This window comes from Chanodichthys erythropterus, chromosome 9, assembly GCF_024489055.1.
Source record: "Chanodichthys erythropterus isolate Z2021 chromosome 9, ASM2448905v1, whole genome shotgun sequence".
NCBI lineage: Eukaryota > Metazoa > Chordata > Actinopteri > Cypriniformes > Xenocyprididae > Chanodichthys > Chanodichthys erythropterus.
Window position 1 is genome coordinate 10,394,625 of NC_090229.1, and position 20,106 is coordinate 10,414,730.

Sequence of the window (20,106 nt, forward strand, 5' to 3'; positions counted from 1 at the left end):
ACATTCAGTGGAGGTCACAAATCTGAATATTCCCAGATACTTTTCATGTTGAAGAAAAGTTTCTATAATACATTTTCTTGCCATGCTTTTATGCAATATTTTGAAAATACTGAGGGAGACTATTGGCATGTATACATATTTTGCATAGTCACTTGATCACAAATTTAAATTATGCAAAATAATCACTTTAAAAAAAAAATCCTTTTAATTTTAGAATAAACACATTGCATATTTTGACATCTTTCAGTGCTTTTACAGTAATTTGTGATGATCTATATGGAGATGAAATGTTTAATTTCATATCAGACTGAATCTGTGTTGTTTTCATTTAAAATGCATTTAGGAAGGTATGTTTTTCAGTTCAGCATGTTTCTACTGGCTCAGTTTCTGTAACATTAAACCTTCTGGTCAAAACGTTTCTAGCTGAAGCCTTACATACATTAAATACAGCAGCTTATTACAAAACAATTACCCCTGACACCCAAGAAGACCCAAACACTAATGACAAACAGCAGTAAAACTCTGACAAACTGAACACATGAGAACATAAATAAAAAATAATCTGACATTTAATTCTATCTACATTCCTTCTATCTACAGTTTAACTGATTTCACACAAGACTTACAACCACATTTTTGGTGAATGCTTCCACTAGTGTTTCTTGGCTTTCTCTTTCATCTTTTTCTGGTATTCAGCAATCTTTCTGTCAAAAAACCCTGGTAGAAAGAGAAAAATATTAACTATCAAGATATATATTTTATTCTTATTCAAGATAATTTTTTTATTGGAATCATCCTCGTCTCATGCAAAATCACCTTTTTCATCTTATTTCCTCCACAGTTCATTCAAATTGACTCGCAGTTAAGAGCTGTACGATTAAACGTTAAAAGATTGCGGTCTGGATTCAAACACCCACGCAATCTCATTCCTAAAAGGCCAACGATTTGGCTGTCTATTCAACCTTAGATACAATCACACCGGAATATTCAAATCTGTGTTTGACCATACATGTATGACACAAGTATAAGTATAAAACAGTCTTTTCAACCACACACCATATTCATGTTATCAAAGAAGTACTGGGATAAAAGTTTATAGTTCGGATATAAACACTGATGTCTACGGAAGTGATCAAGATAAAGCAAATCACCTTCTGAAAGTAACTTGGCACTTCAAATAATGATTGTATCTATTACATCATTCCACAAGTAGGTGGCGACATGTTAAAAATGTATTTGTCATTGAATGATTCATTCAAGAGATTCGTTCAAAAAAATGCTGATTCATCCAGTAATGAAACAAGTAAAGTATTTTTGAGTGAGTCATTGAATCATTCGCTGAACCGTTTTATTTAATAATTCATTCAGATAACATTTTGTTTAGTTGTCTGTTCAGAATCGTGGGAGAATCAAGATCTCGGCAATTCTTAGTTTACCCAGAATCGTGCAGCTCTACACGCAGTGACAAATATTCCTGGCCTCTCAATTAATAGGTCAAAAAAAGTATTATGATTATAAAAAAACTATCAATAACATGTCATGCATGTCAAACTACTAATTTTCTGATCACTGCTAATAACAGTAAGCCAAAGGGTGCGCGTCTCACCTGTGCCGTCCTGAGAGGCGGGTCTCTGTTCCATTTCCTGAATGAAGAGGTCGAACATCTGCGTCTGTACAAACTTTTTTACAAATCGTCTCATGTTCTTGGATTCTATAGCTTTACAGAAATTTGTTTGCTGGAACTCGCCCCGCTTGTCTTGGCCATTCCGCACGATGTGTTTGGAGAAGTGGCCGACAGTCTTGATAAAGAACGGCAGGAAAGCTTCTGGGACCACCCGGTTTAAATCCTCAAGACCTGATGTAATACAAATACATAGGTTATTAGTTTTAAATAGCCTTGTGAGAAAAATAAACTAATTTATACATTGTTCTGAGTGGATTGTATGTGGTTTCTACTGTGCGATTGCAATGATTTACATAGGGATAACCATATAGCAACAATCTGGCATCTTGCGGCTGTGTGAATATGAAACAATAAGTATATAAGTTTCAATAAGAATATAAGTTTTAACCATTTGGTGTCCGCTATTTTCAAAAGTAATGTTAGAGATTACAGCATGTCTGGAAATTTCTAATAAACATTTTGTCTCATTTTTCATAACAAAATCACTTATTATATAAATATTGCTAGTTGTGGATTGCGTTTTAGGCTTATTTGGGATAATTTAGGCTTGCTTTGCTGTGGTAAGTGGCTTATTTTGGGCTTTTTTGTTAGACTCGAGTGCTGGGTTTTCTAGCAAGATCTGGCAACACACTTTAGACCATAATGTATTTGGCAAGATTTGATCAATCATGTCCGTAGCACAAACAATGCAGGACAATTTTATACGCCACCATCCATGCTGAAATCAGGGTTGCCAGGTTTTCACAACAAAACCAAACCAATTGCTACTCAAAACTAGCCCAATCACGTTTCGGGGGTTAAAATTACATTCTAAGGGGTAAAATTCACTTTTTGGCTGGGTTCTCTTGGTGAAATTCGCATTCCAGGGGCTAAATATCATGTTATTTGGGGTCGCTACAACACATGGCAACAGTGATAAAGTAGCCTATTTCTACAGAAAAACACTGGCAACACTGGTGCTCATTAGTTCATTGAGTCTATCATGTGACGTATCCAAGGGAAACCGCTTCTCGAACAAGAAAAAAATGCTGGGCGGGACTTGATTCTGTCCATCGGTAATTGGATGGTTGCTGTGATGTCATGTGAGTGACAGGTTATCCCGCCCTCATGCCAGTAAACACATTATCAGGGAAGAAAAGAGGGAGAGGAAGTTATTTTGATTAAAGATTATGAGGGCACATGAATAATGATGTGCACGGATAAATAATTGATAATAAATAATGCAATATTCCATTAAAATAAGAATAGTCAGTTTTGATTTCATGGTGACGTATGAGCAACGAGGGAGGAAAAAAACACTTGCCTAAACAAACTCCACTAAATATAAAGTAGGATACAGAAAAGTTGCTTACTTGATTTCTCATTTTTGGCACTGAGGGCCTGCTTGATTTCCTCTTTGAGTTTGTGAGGTAATATTGTGTCCTCATCTCCCATCTGTTTGGGGAAACATTTCAACCACAGTCACCCACACTATATTCATCAGTCACTTTTCATGGCAACAAAATAACAGATGCCCTCTATAATGTACACATGAACTTACACACTTGATAAACGTCTCCTTCCTGTCTTCTGACAAGTCAACAACCAGCAGCTGGGTGAGTAGATGAATTCAGATGTCAGCTTGCAGGGTTTGAAATGCAAATGGCTTGTAATGTTTTAACAGTGTCAGGAGTCTGGTCACTCACCTCAGTCTGGTCAATGACCTGATCTGCGAGGCGTTTCTGGACACCCAGCAGATATGGTGTGGGGGCCATGATGACGTCGATTAGGATCTCGGGAACGATGGAAATGAGCGTGTGCTGCCAGATGAATGGATACAGAAGAACAGCTACTGCGTGGATGACCTGAGACAATGTCCTGCAGACAGATCGTAAGGGTTTGATCAATGTTATACACATTAAAGCGATACCTAAAACTTGTGTGTGTGCATGTATGTATGTTTTAGTACCCAAGCTCCTCAGCGATGAAGATGATCCTCCGCTCAAGTACAATAGCTGCAAAGACCTTGAGCACCTCATCATCTGACAGGCATGTGAACAACGTGCGGAAATCCACATGCTCCAGCCAGGAGTCTGTCGGACGAGTCAAACTGATGATCTATAGAGAGAGAAGAATTTTGTTATAAATAAAGAATATAACTGCACACTCAATTAAAAGTATATTTTTCAATTTAAATCTAGACTAAAACACATCTCTTCACACTTGGCATACACATAACACAATCAATTTCTATTATTATGATCAGTTAAATGATTGATAGGCGCAATAAATTGGGTCAACCGGAACAGGGAACACTTCCTATAACACCTGATGTCTCACCCTGCCTCATCCTTATCCTGAGGTTGCCGCGGTCAGTCGGATCTGGGCCGTATCTAGGGGCCAATTGTTCAAAAAGTTTAATCTGGATCAGAATAATCTGAAATTGGAAATCCCATGATTTGCTATCCAGGATCAGGTAATCCATTTTACTTTTATGCAGTTTTTTCAAAGCAAAATCGAAACACACTTTTTCAGATTACCAAATCTCTTATTATTTTATGGCACCAGAAGGTTACCGAAAGGCTAAGTATGTAGCCTAATGTCTATTTCTAATTTATTACTTTAACAGTTAAACTAATCAAGAGCAAAATAAAAAATGTGTGTATGTACAGTACAGTCCAAAAGTTTGGAACCACTAAGATTTTTAATGTTTTTAAAAGAAGTTTCGTCTGCTCACCAAGGCTACATTTATTTAATTAAAAATACAGTAAAAAAACAGTAATATTGTGAAATATTATTACAATTTAAAATAACTGTGTACTATTTAAATATATTTGACAAAGTTATTTATTCCTGTGATGCAAAGCTGAATTTTCAGCATCGTTACTCCGGTCTTCAGTGTCACATGATCCTTCAAAAATCATTCTAATATGCTGATCTGCTGCTCAAGAAACATTTATGATTATTTTCAATGTTGAAAATCAATATTTTCAGTTGTGTACTTTTTTTTTCAGGATTCCTTGATGAATAGAAAGTTCAAAAGAACAGCATTTATCTGAAATACAAAGATTCTGTAGCATTATACACTACCGTTCAAAAGTTTGGGGTCAGTAAGAATTTTTATTTTTATTTTTTTAAAAAGAAATTAAAGAAATGAATACTTTTATTCAGCAAGGATGCATTAAATCAATCAAAAGTGGCAGTAAAGACATTTATAATGTTACAAAAGATTAGATTTCAGATAAACACTGTTCTTTTGAACTTTCTATTCATCAAATAATCCTGAAAAAATATAGATATTAGAATGATTTCTGAAGGATCATGTGACACTGAAGACTGGAGTAACGATGCTGAAAATTCAGCTTTGCCATCACAGAAATAAATAAATAATAAATAAATGAAATATATTCAAATAGAAAACAGTTATTTTAAATTGTAATAATATTTCACAATATTACTGTTTTTACTGTATTTTTAATTAAATAAATGTAGCCTTGGTGAGCAGACGAAACTTCTTTTAAAAACATTAAAAATCTTAGTGGTTCCAAACTTTTGGACTGTACTGTATATTACATGATAAAAATGTTGTATTTTTTGACCAGTTTTAAAGTTTTATTACATTTTTGTTTCTGAAATTCACCCTTCTGATGGGATCAGTTTAATCCAGATTTTTTGGATCAAAGGTATCCCAATCTTACTAGAAAGTTCTGAACAACACAAACTGATGTTTTTATCCAGATCAAAACCAAGATTTAATTTTGTGATCTGATTTCAGAATCCTTTTTCCTTTTGAACAACCCATTTTCAAGATTTGAATCCAACAAAATCCTATCAGATTACTTTTGAACAACTGGCCCCTAGACACGACCACATCACGGCCCTGAAGTGTCAGCAGAGATCGTGTGACAATCCCTTGTGACATGAGTGCCAGTGGCAAAACCCGTCTCCATACCGGCGTGATGAATCTGATCTTCAACCAGATGGAACTGGATTAAATATTTTGAATGCTCTGAGACTGGCTCCAATCCAAATCTGACTTGTTATGCTGCCTGACTCATAATCATATAGTGTTTGTTCATTGGCCAGAGGAGAACTGGCCCCTGGTTTCTCCCACGTTTTTTTTTCCTCCATTCTGTCACCTGTTGGAGTTTTGGTTCCTTGCCGCTGTCGCCTCTGGCTTGTAACACACCAAGCCGATGCCGACAAATGAGTGGCTACGAAAGCAGACTGCGGGGTTGGCTCACGTCGGCAGCGTCTGGGTCCAAAGTTGCCCTGACACACCAAACTGATGCTCGACAACCGATGGCCTGTGTAAGAAGAAATGTCTTTCCGTACCAACAGGTGGCAGTAGCTGAACAGCCAATCAGAATGATCAGATGGCCCGACGAGCTTCAACGCCGATTCAACATGTCGAATCGGCCTAAAAAAAGCCGACGAGGACCAACTTCAGCACTTTCAACACACTGACAAAAACGTAGTTGGCCGATGAACAAAAAACTGCCTGACAGCCGACTGTCGGCTTGGTGTGTTTCAGGCTTTAGTTAGGGACACGTGTAAAGGTGACTTGACTTCAAAAATAAACTTTTAAGTGAGTGTGCACCTCCAAAAGGTGTGTGTTTCTTCAATATTTTGTTAAAGGAATAGATATTTTATTATAAAAACAGTGTTGAGGGATAACTAAAAGTAGTGATCCTACTACTACTACTATCCTGACTAATGTCACATTGTATTTGTGACTTTGTCTTACAGAGTAAACCGAGGCAATAAGAATCGGATTTGTCTTTAGCAAATGTACTTGTTCTGATGGTTTACTCCAATGAACTTGTTCAAAATGGTCTACTGATTCATTTGAATCATTGCTAAATAATGTTTTTGTCACTATGTTTCCAATACAGTTACATAAATTGAGTTTGTTCTTTAGTTATTTATTAGTTGTATTTAGTGTAAACTGTTCACGTTTGATGTTTTCAGCCTAACTGTTTGGTTTTGTCCTTTGCTAAATACAATGTTGATTTTTTTCAATCATATTCTAATATATATATACGGTATATCTGTTGTTAATTTAAATGACCTTGCTTTAATGAATTTAACTACCTTTTCAAATTTTCATTTTGACTAATTTAAAAACTTCAAATTATAAGTACCCTGACTTTTTTCAAGTTAATTTCAAAGTAGCTTGCCCATCATAGATGGATGGATGGATAGATAGGGTGGATAGAATGGAATGTTACATAGAAAATGTGCTGGAGGAGATTTTCAGGCAGAACCAAGTCAAGTTTGTACAAAGCATAAGGGCATACCTGCATGAGCTTATCTTTGACCCTTTCCCCTGAGCTATTACTTCACTTACTTCAATTTCCTGCTGCTTTGACAGAGCTGAGAACATGTGTGTTTGTGGACAGCATGTCTCTGCCTGCCTGTCTGCTTGTTTGGAATTAGAGGTGTACTACTTTACTCCTCCTTTAATGTACTGTAATTAACGTTGTATGGTTTGTAATTACTAGGGGAAAAAAACATGGAAAACCAACTTTTATTATCTTGCGCAATTTTACGCCCTCATTTAATTTCCTCTTCCTTTTTTTCTTTTTGGTTGGAAATGATTGACAAATACCAGTTTTTTAGCTTTTGCTGTTGACTCATCTGCTGTAAGTACAGTGGAAATGGAAAGTGTAGCAGCTGCTTGTTGCTCAACACTGCTTCCATACGTCATATCTCGCAATAAACACATTGATTGTGTTAGTCATTGTTCAGTCAACAATTTCAGGACTAACAGTGTGCCAAAAAATGGTGTTCATGTACAACAGAGTCCTGCAGTAATTGCATATTTTCATAGGCCAACCTGGAAGTTAGCATTACCCTGGTTGCTAACCCTTGACAAAAACCCAATATGATTTTTCTGTTTGCTTTTGGATTACTGCAGAAAATTAGGTCTGTCTAGTGACAAAAGCTTATGATTCTTGCACATTTTATTCATTGTGATAATCTTCACAAATGAACGCAACAAATGAATTTAGAAGCATAAATACAATCGTCAGAAGTCAAAAGCTTTTCATGGGCTATAAACGAACTACACCACGGTCACATGACTTCAACATCATCACTAAGCTTCCGACAAGTCTTTCAGTCTTAGTTTAAAAACATTTTCCCTGAAAATGTTCAAGTTATAATAGTTTTAATAGTTTAAAAGCAGACTAGTGAGTAGATGAGTATTCCTGTTCGGCTGATGATGTTTAAAGGGTAAATTCACCAAAAATGAAAATTAATTAATTACTCACCCTCATGTCGTTCCAAACCCGCAAGACCTTTGTTCGTCTTCTGAACACAAATTGAGATATTTTTGATCAAATCTGATGGCTCAGTGAGGCCTCCATTGCCAGCAAGATAATTAACACTTTCATTGCCCAGAAAGCTACTAAAGTCATATTTAAAACAGTTCATGTGACTACAGTGGTTCAACCTCAATGTTACAAAGTGACAAGAATATTTTTGTCCGCCAAAAAACAAAATAATAAACAATATCTAGTGATGGGCGATTTCAAAATACTGCTTCATGAAGCTTCGAAGCTTTATTAATCTTTTGTTTTGAATCAGTGGTTGAGAGCGTGTATCAATCTGCCCAAAATAAACGCCCCCAGTGGTGAACCATTGAAATTTAGAAACACTTATGATGTAACAAAGCCTCGTTTACTGAAATCGCATGACTTTGGCAGTTTGATACACGCTCCTAACCACTGATTCGACACAAAAGATTCGTAAAGCTTCGAAGCTTCGAAGCTTCATGAAGCAGTGTTTTGAAATCGCCCATCACTAGATATTGTTGAATAAAGTCGTTATTTTGTTTTTTGGCACACAAAAAGTATTCTTGTCGCTTCATAACATTAAGGTTGAACCACTGTAGTCACATGAACTGTTTTAAATATATCTTTAGTAACTTTCTGGGCATCTGAAAGTGTAAATTAACTTGCTGGCAATGCAGGCCTCACTGAGCCATCGGATTTTATCAAAAATATCTTAATTTTGTGTTCTGAAAATGAACAAAGGTCTTACGGGTGTGAAACAACATGAGGGTGAGTAATTAATGACAGAATTTTCATTTTTAGGTGAACTAACCCTTTAATGTCCCTGACAATCTCTGTAGTTCCATTTAGCCACTTGTCAGCAACCGCCTTTTTCTATAAGGAAAAATTCTATAAGGAGTCACTCTAACCCTAGTATCAGCCAGATGGAATTTCCACTTTTTTAGTATTATATTAGAATATATTAGAATAAAAAAATGACAGGGATGACTATACGCAAGGGTGCCTCTCTGTCCAGCTATTTTTCTATACAAGAACATCCCATAGGACACATGCATGATGGGCATGACTATAAAGGCTTCCATAAGACTGACAAGCCATTCAGACAAATTGTAGTTTTATCTCTGGTTTTTACCTCAGTGCCTCTATCTGGAATAAAGCTTTTGATATTAACAGTGTGTCCAGGGGCAGGAAAAGCCGCCTCCCTCAGGCTCTGCATAAATGGGTAAATCATCGCCATGGAGATCTTTCTGCGTTGCTCCACCTCATCAAAGATCTGAAATATTAAGCAGACAGATTAAATAATGCAGGAAATGAAGGATTCAATAAAAAGACAAAAAAATAAATAAAATCTCTTGTCACTGAGAGAAGTCAGTTTTAATTGAAAATAACAGGTGAAAAATGGAAATATACACTAATCTTCATAGGTTTGGGGTCAGTAAGATGTTTTTGTTGTTGTTGAAAAAATTAATACTTTTATTCAGCAAAAATATATTAAACATTAAAAGTGACAGTAAAGACGTTTATAATGTTAAAAAAAATTCTGTTTCACAAAAAGAACTGATAATAATAAGAAAAAATAAATTTTTACATTTATTGAGCACAAAAACAGCATATTAGAATTTGATTTCTAAAGGATCATGTGACACTGAAGACTGGAGAAATGATGCTGAAAATTCAGCTTTGCCATCACAGGAATAAATTACATTTTAAAATATATTCAATAATATTTCACAATATTACTGTTTTAGAATATTTTTGATCAAATATATTTAAAAACACCATATATTATTGAAGTATAAGCAATAAATACTTTACAAACACCCAAATTTTGAACATGTCCATTTTTAAAGATCACATTAGCTTGTCTCTGATGTTTGTCCTGAACAAACAAACCCATTTCCAGTCATGAGAGAGCATTCACCGAAAAAAAGTACCTGCACAAAGTTCAGTTCAAACAAAGAAAACATTCTCCAACAACTGAAGCATAACGCTCAATGGACAGCTCAACATGTCAGACAACACATTTTCACTCTCTGAATTAATACAACAAAGGGCAAATTTCTCAAATACAGATCAAAACAATGAAGTACAAAGACATTTACATTGACTGTGCAGTAAATCATGCTGTTTTACCTTGGAAAAGAGTCCAAAACAGGCTACATTACTGATGATACAGTAGGCCTCAGGCAGACGAGCACCCTTCCCATCAGGCTAAACAAGAAAAGACCAACAACAAGAAAAGTGAGCACACACTTAACATACAAATGAATGTTCTTGACCTTGTTTGTTTGTATTTTCATGCATTACAAAACAAAAAATAGATTTTTCTGAAGAAAATGTAAGTGGTGCTTTCCCTGTTGCTATGTTTGTAAAGTGGTATGTGTGGATGTTAGCGGGATGTTATGCAGGTTTAACACTTGGTTTAAGTATGAGCAAAAATAAGAGGAAGTATCATTAATGAGTCCAGTCAACATTTACCAGCAGCCTCCTACAGTATCCATTCTTCCTCGACCCATCAACATCTGTAAGCACGAAAGAGAATGTTTCACTGTGAAATAGAGAAAAAGAGAGAAGATGAAAAATGCAGTTTCTGCCTCCACAGGGCATGCTGGGAGAAATAATGTGTGAGGTCACAGTACCTGGGACATTCTGTTAAGGGCGCCCAGTTAACACCCTCCGGAAAGCAAAAGAGTGTGAGCGCCTTTAACGTCTTCTCTTCCTCCTCCTTCTGAAATCGCACCATTCCATCCTTCTGTGCTCATTACAAAGTGAAAAAGACTAAATTAATATGCATCAGAGACAGAAAACGCAGGGATTTTCCATGTCTGATTAATATCACAATGACAATGAATGAGCTATATAAACATATTATTTTCACATATTTCAACCCTGAAGCTGTCATTTAATCTTTGGCTGCAGTAAAAAAAAAAAAAAAAAAAAAGGTTATCTATTGTAATGCCTAATGGCAGTGTCTCCACAATCATTTTTCACTATAATATAATAGGTCATATTTTATTTTTATAAGAGATAGGCCTACATTAAATAATGCTATACATATATATATAAGGAATTTTTTTGATGTAAAAATACCATAATCCAATTTTACTTAATACAAAATCTACTTATATTGTGCTGGGTATGACACTAATTTTTCGCTATATATTTTTTTACCTTTATAAGAACTAGTCCCATATTAAATAATTAAATGATATATATAACACATAAGAATAAATACATTTTAACATGATTTAATTGATGGTTTGATTCACACTAAAAAAAATGTAAACAATAAATCCTTATGAAAACGCCAACTTCAACTTCACAATCTTCAAATACACCTGAAGACCCACGTGAAAAAAAGTACACTTCTATAATGTACTTAAAGTGCTCTATTTTTGTGCACTAATTTTGTACTTAATACACTAAAAATTATTTTTTAGTACTTAATCTTAAGAACATCTAAGTGTACTCAACTGTGCTATTTTGAGACGCCATGAATATGAACTAAAATGTGCTTTTAATATACTATCTCTGTATTTAAAAAATGTATTTAGCTACCACTTGTAGTACACTATTGGATCAAATGTACTATAAGTAGTATCTAAATATAAATAATATTAAAAGCACATTTAAGTTCATATTTCATGCTGTCTCAAAATAGCACAGTTGAGTACACTTAGATGTTCTTAAGACGATCTTAAGAAGTACTAAAGAAGAATTTTTAGTATATTAAGTACAAAATTAGTGCACGAAAATAGAGCACTTTAAGTACATTAAAGAAGTGTACTTTTTTTTCACCTGGGGACACAAGAGAACTTCTAATGAAACCCTAAGGGGCCATTCACACAGAATGCGTTTTTGCTGTTGCTAGGGCATGTTTACATAGTAAATCAATGGAAAGGCAGTGCGGTGGAATGCAAAAGCGTGTGTGAACGGCCCCTAATAGCCCAGCTAACAAGTATATGTTCTAAGAACATTTTTCTGACATTCCAAATAGGTTGTGAAATGTTATTTCTTAAAACGTCCAGTTTTTAAAATGTTTTATAAACGTTTGTTTTGTTTCTGGTTATACGAAATATTTTAGAAATAATTTTCCATGAACGATGTATAAATAATTTTTGTGCTAACATTATTAAAGGGTTAGTTCATGCAAAAATGAAAATTCTGTCATTAAGTACTCACCCTCATGTTGTTCTACACCTGTAATACCTTAAATTAAGTTATTTTTGATGAAATCCGAGAGCTTTCTGACTCCTCCATAGATAGCAATTTAAAGGTGCAATGTGTAAATTTTAGTGGCATCTAGCAGTGAGTTTGCGAATTGCAATATAGAGAAGCTACAGTGGCCAACACGAGACAAAAATGTCATCTGAGACAGCAGAGAGTAGCCAGGCAAGCAAATGCGCTCTGTAGAGAAGTTTGTCCATTTAGGGTTGCTGTAGAAACATGCCGGCGCAAAATGGCGACTTAACATGTAAGGGGACCCGCGGTGTATGTAGATAGAAATGGCTCGTTCTAAGGTAATAAAAACATAACGGTTCATTATGTAAGGTCTTTATACACCACTGAAAACGTAGGTATGTATATTATATTGCATTTCATGTCAATAGATCCTCCTAAAATTTACACATTGCACCTTTAATTACCACTTTCAAGGCTCAGAAAATTAGTTAAGACTTCATTATACTTTTTGTGCACAAAAAACAAAACAAAAATGAAGATTTTAATCAACAATTTCTTCTCTTCCCTGTCAGTCTCCTACACTATTTAGATTGTAGACAGTACAGCGCTTCCATGTTCTACATCAGAACGCCTGCTCATTATTGGCCGACACTGTAGCCACAAGACGCAGGAGCCGACCAATACTGAGCCGGCGTTCTGACATACAACCTGGAAGCTCTGCACTGTGTCTACAACGTGAAGTGGTATTTAAATTAAATTGCTGTCTATGGGGGTCTCGGATTTCATCAAAAATATCTTAATTTGTGTTCCGAAGATGAATGAAGGTCTTACGGGTTTGGAACGACATGAGGGTGAGTAATTAATTTCATTTTTGGGTGAACTAACCCTTTAATGACCACATAACTTTGAAGGAACGTTCTATCAACGTTACTGAAAGGATGTATGAGAAAACCTTGCCAGAACAATAACCAAAGTTCTGAGAACGTTCCCTGTTAGCTGGGAATGTGAATCGTGATCTGTTGTAGCATTCTTCATTTATATGTCTCTAAATAATGCAATTAACAATACAATAAATGTAATAAAAGCATAAACATGTAATGAATTGTTATTGAATGGAAATAGTTGCTATTACAATGCTTGAAAGTACTGAAGAGTAGGTAAGCTCAGAAACGTTCCTAACTAATCAAGGTTTCTTATTCACTTTCTTAGCCAAAGATGTTCGTTTTCACAGCTGAAGTGTAAATAGGCATTATATACATGTGTCTGCATGCAGAGCACATGGTTTGTCTGTGTCACCTTAGGGAACTGATAGATGATCTGTGGCTCATATATCCCATCTTTGTTCTTCTTAGGCCGAACCACCACCAGATATTCAAAGAAAAATTGCCCGCTAGCATAGCGCTGCTCCTTTGCCTTTTCTTCCACGGGAGAGAGCTCTGTGCTAGCAGGTAGATCTGGTTCCTTGCCAGTTCCTACAAAAACACATGCACCTTAGCTTCCGTAATATATATTTAATGAGGCTGTTTTCATGTCAACACAGAGGAAATGCTAAAAAAGCCCAACTGTTTATAAATGTTTGATTTTTGAACGATCTAAAAAATGTGTCTATTCAGAAACAGCACTTGAAACACTGAACCATGAACAAGTACAAACAAATTAGTGATGAGAAAGACGGAGCTCTTCTGTGAATTTCCTTTAACATTTCCTTTTGAGCCTGCTTTTTGGCAGCCTCCCCCAACGCAGAGCAAACAAAGCTGACAGGAATACCATAGGAGTCCACTAAGTCTTGTTCTAGCTTGACTTGCCTCACCATAGAAACCCTCAATGTGCCTTTCTATACACAGCAGAACAATAACCGCTGCTCGTAAATGAAAAGACAAGAAGGGCACTAAAGAACAGATGCAAATTGTGTGCTCTGACGGACTTCATAAATGAATTTTAAATGAACACGTTACAAGCAAATCAAGTCAAAACTTCAGTTTGTAAGACCTTTAGGCATTTTGCCCTACTTACACTACAAGACTGGAGAATGAGTCATAGTGAAATGTTTTGACATGGTTAACTACTTTTTTATGCAATAAAAAGCCAGTGACCACAGATAAAGATAACAAAGTTTGTTGTGCGTTCATGTGGAAGTTAAGACATACATAGTGTATGATTCCACTGAATTTAGATTTAAAAAGGAGCTTAAGAGATTCTTTAGTAGCTAGATATGTGTTTGTAAAGATTATAAAGCAATACTTAAATAACATTTCCTCACTGTCTTTGTTGATTTTCCCACGGAAGGACGAAAATAAGGTACTGAACCTCTTCATGGCTCCCATGTCTGATTGATCTTCACCTGGAAGAAAGACACCTGAGGAAATGACAGTAGAAAACACAACAATTAGTCAATTGTAATCACACAAAATTGTTCAGGAAAGCTCAGAAATGTACCCAGAAATGCACTGATAACAAACAGCATTTGTTAGTTTTCAGAGCTGTAAATTGTAATTTATTCTTTCCCACAAGAATGTTTTCAGAAGTTCCTCAAATTGTATCACCAAAAACCACAAAGAGTCTCGCTAAACCTGCTTTATTGTCATTTAAGAAACGTTCCACATGACAGCTAGCTAACAGTAAAACATCAATTTAATATAGTGACAGCAACTATTCAACCAGTCATACCAGCACCTGATAAACCTAACTGACAAAACTAACACGTTTCTAACGCAAAGTCATATAGATAGATAGATAGATAGATAGATAGATAGATAGATAGATAGATAGATAGATAGATAGATAGATAGATAGATAGATAGATAGATAGATAGATAGATAGATAGATAGATAGATAGATTCTAAGTAACTTACACAACACATTAAACTAAGAAAAAAGGGAATAAAAATATAGAAAAAGGAGTCAATAACATTATAACATTCTATTCTATCAGTATCAGCACATTAGCTGCATTTAAAAGAACATAAACATTTAAACAATTCTTATAAGTTGCATTATACAGAATCACTAAAGCATATATGATTTAACTTACTCCGGTGTTTACACTTCGTTCCTCTTCTTTTGACATTAGATACAGTAATTCCGTTCATGTTCGAATCCCTTTGAGAAAAGTGATATTTATGTCGTGATCTCACGGCAGTCTTTCCCACAGACGGCGCAAGATCACGGTACTAACGAGGAGTGAACGTGGGGCGCGCAGTCAGCAGCATGATCGCTTCTGATTCGCGCATTGCGATTCAATTGTTCTTTTAAAAACGGATGTTCATTCGAACCGATTCGAAAGGCGTTCGTGAATCACTCGACTGTAAAGGAGAAGTAAAAAAGGTACATTTTTTTTAAACGTAATCGAAAATAGAGTAGTTTAACTGAAATACCAGTTTAACCACAAGGTCTCCACGTCTGTGTAAAAACTACAGAGCAACTCAAACTAACCTGTGAATCATTTTAACTGGTTTATTGAAATCAACTGTCCGAACGAACCGAATCAGTGAAGTGAGGCAAAGCAGAATTTCCACTGAAGATTCAAACTTTCAAAACCGACTCGGTGACTCATCTTTAAGTGGAAGTTGCTTCTTTTCTCTGTTCTTAATTGCAGTTAGGTTCATTATACAGTTATTTTAAGTGTATAAACGTACAGTGAGTGGGTTTTTTTTTCTTCTTTTTTCTTAGATGTTGGATATGAAACTGTGGCTACTGACTATATACATTCAACATTATTTTATTCTTTTCTTTGTCCTTATGAAATATCAATATATATTTCATGAGGGGGATTAGTTTTACATTTAAGGTACTTTTGGGCAACACTGCTGTGACATAATGACATTGAAATGACATTTGCTGCCTTCTTGCCCAGGTGTCTATTGTAAAAGAGATTTTCCTTTCAGGGATTCTTTTACCTTAAAGGGATAGTTCACCCAAAAAATGAAAATTATGAATGAAGAAATGTTTATCTGCTTACCCCCAGTGCATCCAAGATGTAGAGGACTTTTTTTCTTCAGTCGAACGCAAATTATGATTTTTAACTGCAACCGCTGCCGTCTGTCAGTCAAATAATAGCAGTGATTGGGAACTTCAACTATAACAGTAAATAAAACTTGCTTAGACAAATCCAAATTAAAACCTGCGGCTCGTGACGACACATTAATGTCCTAAGACACGAAACGATCGGTTTGTGCGAGAAACCGAACATTATTTATATAATTTTTACCTCTAATACACCACTATGTCCAACTTCGTTCAGCTTCCTGTTAGTGAGGTCAAAAAACGCGTTGTGACGACGGAAGTGATGTCTCGCCCATATACTTCAATGAGCGTGAGACATAACTTCCATTGTCAGAGCGCGATCAGACCTCACTAGCCGGAAGCTGAACGCAGTTGGACATAGTGGTGTATTAGAGGTAAAAAATTATATAAATACTGTTCGGTTTCTCGCACAAACCGATCGTTTCGTGTCTTAGGACATCAATGTGCTGTCACGAGCCGCAGGGTTTAATTTGGATTTGTCTATGGAAGTTTTTTCGACTCTTATTGTTCAAGTTCCCAATCACTGCTATTATTTGACTGACAGACGGCAGCGGTTGCAGTTAAAAATCATAATTTGCGTTCGACTGAAGAAAAAAAGTCCTCTACATCTTGGCTGCCCTGGGGGTAAGCAGATAAACATCAAATTTTCATTTTTGGGTGAACTATCCCTTTAAATAAAGTTAATAATACTTGTGTTGTCTTATCTGCTGGCTTCACTTAGGTTTATACTTTACTTTGGTATAGTAATCCACAGGAATATTCTTAGAAGCATGTTTTTCCATCCCCTCATTATTTACTTAGGAGTTAACATAATTTTATGTACTATATATTGACCACAAGTGCTTATGCATTGGCAGGTCCATAAGCTTTAATGAACATCAGTTCTAAAAACAGATTAATTGCACATACCAAAAGTAGACTAGACATACCCCTTTACTAAACCAAACTGACGAGACAAAACAAAAAGTCAAACAAATGTAAAAGGTCAAAGTCTTACCTTTGTTGGTCTCAAGCCCTCCATCTGAGAAACTTCGCCTCTTATCTATGTCAGAGACACCGTCTTCTAGTCCTTGAGATCTTTCTGTAGGCCAAGACAGACAGCTGAACTTTGTGCTAGAGCTTATACGTGTCTTAATTCATCTGTACACTTCTCTTTTACCCTTGCCGTCTATTTACAAAGCAGAGAACATTTGGCTAGGTAAAGAAAGGTGTGCAAACTGAGCGACTCACGTTCACGTCGATCACCTCTGAAAGAAGAAAATAATCTCCTCCTGAAAGGATTTTCCCTTTCATCCAATGGCGGTCTATCTATAGTAGTCAAAGAGAGAAATGAAAATGAAATGGAGCTTGTAATGCGAGAATATAGTGATTTGGAGCACCTTATACTGCCCATATCATGCATATTAATAAAAATGAAGAATATTATGTTTGATTTAAACTCTACTTACTCGTAGAACGCATTGAGGAGAACATCCATGTTCTCCTGGACGATGTCATTGTGTCACCTACAAAAAAAACATTTACAAATTTATTCATCAAGTTCCTTCCTCATTACCATAGTGCAATAGATATTTATTATCTCAGTCAATATAAAGAAAGAATATTCATTGCAATTTGGCTAAAAATATTTCAGAGAAAACCGTGCCTTATGTTAAGGTCGTCGTTCCTTAAATGTGAAAAAAACTTCTATAGTATTTTCCCAAGAACCAAGGTCATAGTCCTTTGGGTAACTGTAAATATTAACTCAGCGATTCTTCCGTCATTGTAAGAAGTCGTGACACACCCTTTACTGCAGGTGTGCAGAGATTGTGTAATCTCATTCCTGCATCGTTCTCAATGACAATAAACAGCAAATCTATTTTTTTGCATTTACTCATTTTTGATGCCTGCTATTACATGCATAAGATATTCCATATTCCTTTTTATGAAAAGCTCACCACAAAATACATCATGAAGACACCAGTTGTAGAGGAGGAAGCTTAACAAAATGAAATGATGAGAATGTTTTAACTGCTTTTGCTCTCACACTCCACACCTTCACACTTCTAAGGCCACTTTACCACAGGATGTATCAGACTTGTGGCTTTTGTTGAGGTCAAATAGTAGTGGTTAGTGCTTAACTTGAACAGAATGCATGTTCACAGGGCTATCTTTAAGGTAACACATACAATATCATGAAGACATTTGCATTTGTTAAAACAATCCTAAAAGAGTGTTTGTACACTATAATGTAAAAAGACTGAAAGAATGTAAAAATACATCAGTAAAAATCTGTTAAATGATTAATTGTAAGTGAAAATAATTTAACATTTAAGTTTACTGAAATACTGTTAAAAAATAATAGCTTTTTACTTTTATTTAGCAAGTATGCATTAATTAAAGGGGACCTATATGCCCCTTTTCACAAGATTAGTAAGTCTCTGGTGTCCCCAGAATGTGTCTGTGATGTTTCAGCTCAAAATACCCCACAGATCATTTATTTTTTTAGAATGCAGCTGGACGTTTCTGAATGGTTAGTGGATATATTTATGTAGTTGCTGTGGAGTTTATTCAACTCATCAACTGGCAAGTGCCGTCATGTTAATCTTTTGTGCAAAACCAGTGTTGAATTGACCCTCGTTTGTAAAGTAGTTCAGGGTAAAATGGCAGCATGGCAACAACACTCTACTACAACAACTCTTCCTCTTCTCAAAAGCAGCCCAACATGACCTAAATAGTGTTCTGTGCTAGTCTGTGCAGCCAACGAAATAACAGTTAGCATGCTTTTCTTGAACATTTGCCACAGCGTTAGAAATTGTCATGAAAACAAAATGGCAGCGACATAGGTGGAAACATATAGATTAAGGGGCGGTAATATTATAATAAAATCTCCTTGTACATCAGTAGGGGAGCGAAATTTGAGTGGCTGGTTTTCACATGCTTGCAGAGAAAGACTTAACAAAACAAGGTTACTGAGTTGTCCTTTTTCTTTTCTTTTTCTTTCCTTTTTTTGGGGGGTTGGTAGTTGCAACAGGACTGCTTATACACTCTAAAAAATAAAACATTGGTTCAACAACAAAAAATATGTTAACGTTTTCCACTAGAATTTTTAACTTAAGCCAATTGGGAGAATTACATTAATTCAAAGCAATATTTTGAGTTGATCCAACAAAATGTTTAAGTAAGGTGAAGAAGTTTTTTTTGCCACAATATAAACACATTTCTAAGTAACATGAACTTAATAATTGTCAACATGAATGCAACTATTTAAGCTGATCCAACATAATGTTTTAAGTAAGGTGAAGAAGTTTTTTTTGCCACAATAAAACGCATTTCTAAGTAACATGAACTTAAAAATTGTCAACATGAATGCAACTATTTAAGTTGATCCAACATACCAAGCAACATGAACCCACATACTTAAACATGGAAAATCAGATTTTCATGATATGTCCCCTTTAATCAAGTGGTGTGCTTTTGAATTTTCTACTTATTAAAGTAGAAAGAAATTTCTACTTATTACTTAAAGAATCCTGAAAAAATGTATCAGTTTCCACAAAAATATTAAGCAGCACAATTTTTTTCAACATTAAAAATAAGAAATGTTTCTTGAGCAGCAAATCAGCACAGGATAATTTCTGAAGGATCATGTGACACTGAAGACTGGAGTAATGATGCCGAAAATTCAGCTTTTTGACATTACAGGAATTATATATGTCAAAAAATCTTATCAACCCCAAACTTTTGAACAATGTTATATATTTTTTAAATATTTAATATTAAAAATTTATTGTAAAATATTGTTAATGTTGTTTTTAAAAATGTATAAAAACATATGGTCACAAAACTACCTGAAACATTGTCACTGTATTATTATTATTTATATTAATAATTTAATGCTGTGTTGACTAAAAAGGTTTTTGTATCAAGTTCTGTCCATGTAAAGCTCATGTTATTCC

The 20,106-nt window shown here is 35.3% G+C and overlaps 1 protein-coding gene across 3 annotated transcripts in view; it reads right to left on the minus strand.

Annotated features, from left to right (window-relative positions):
• Positions 1 to 4: 4 nt before the first annotated feature.
• dennd2da (DENN/MADD domain containing 2Da) overlaps positions 5 to 20,106 on the minus strand; it is a 23,818-nt gene continuing 3,716 nt past the window's right edge. The window contains exons 1-16 of one of the 3 annotated variants that reach the window (XM_067394529.1): positions 17,814 to 18,467; positions 17,617 to 17,673; positions 17,399 to 17,476; positions 17,166 to 17,249; positions 14,405 to 14,500; positions 13,441 to 13,616; positions 10,602 to 10,714; positions 10,441 to 10,510; positions 10,096 to 10,173; positions 9,095 to 9,235; positions 3,633 to 3,781; positions 3,370 to 3,541; positions 3,225 to 3,275; positions 3,037 to 3,118; positions 1,607 to 1,855; positions 5 to 717 (exon numbers count right to left, since the gene is read on the minus strand). In XM_067394529.1, coding sequence (XP_067250630.1) covers positions 653 to 717; positions 1,607 to 1,855; positions 3,037 to 3,118; positions 3,225 to 3,275; positions 3,370 to 3,541; positions 3,633 to 3,781; positions 9,095 to 9,235; positions 10,096 to 10,173; positions 10,441 to 10,510; positions 10,602 to 10,714; positions 13,441 to 13,616; positions 14,405 to 14,500; positions 17,166 to 17,249; positions 17,399 to 17,476; positions 17,617 to 17,665 — 1,653 coding nt within the window. In that variant the 5' untranslated portion in view covers positions 17,666 to 17,673; positions 17,814 to 18,467 and the 3' untranslated portion in view covers positions 5 to 652. Of the gene's footprint in view, positions 718 to 1,606; positions 1,856 to 3,036; positions 3,119 to 3,224; positions 3,276 to 3,369; positions 3,542 to 3,632; positions 3,782 to 9,094; positions 9,236 to 10,095; positions 10,174 to 10,440; positions 10,511 to 10,601; positions 10,715 to 13,440; positions 13,617 to 14,404; positions 14,501 to 15,176; positions 15,349 to 17,165; positions 17,250 to 17,398; positions 17,477 to 17,616; positions 17,674 to 17,813; positions 18,468 to 20,106 lie in introns of those variants that run through there. The other 2 variants (XM_067394528.1, XM_067394530.1) reach the window with 2 other exon arrangements.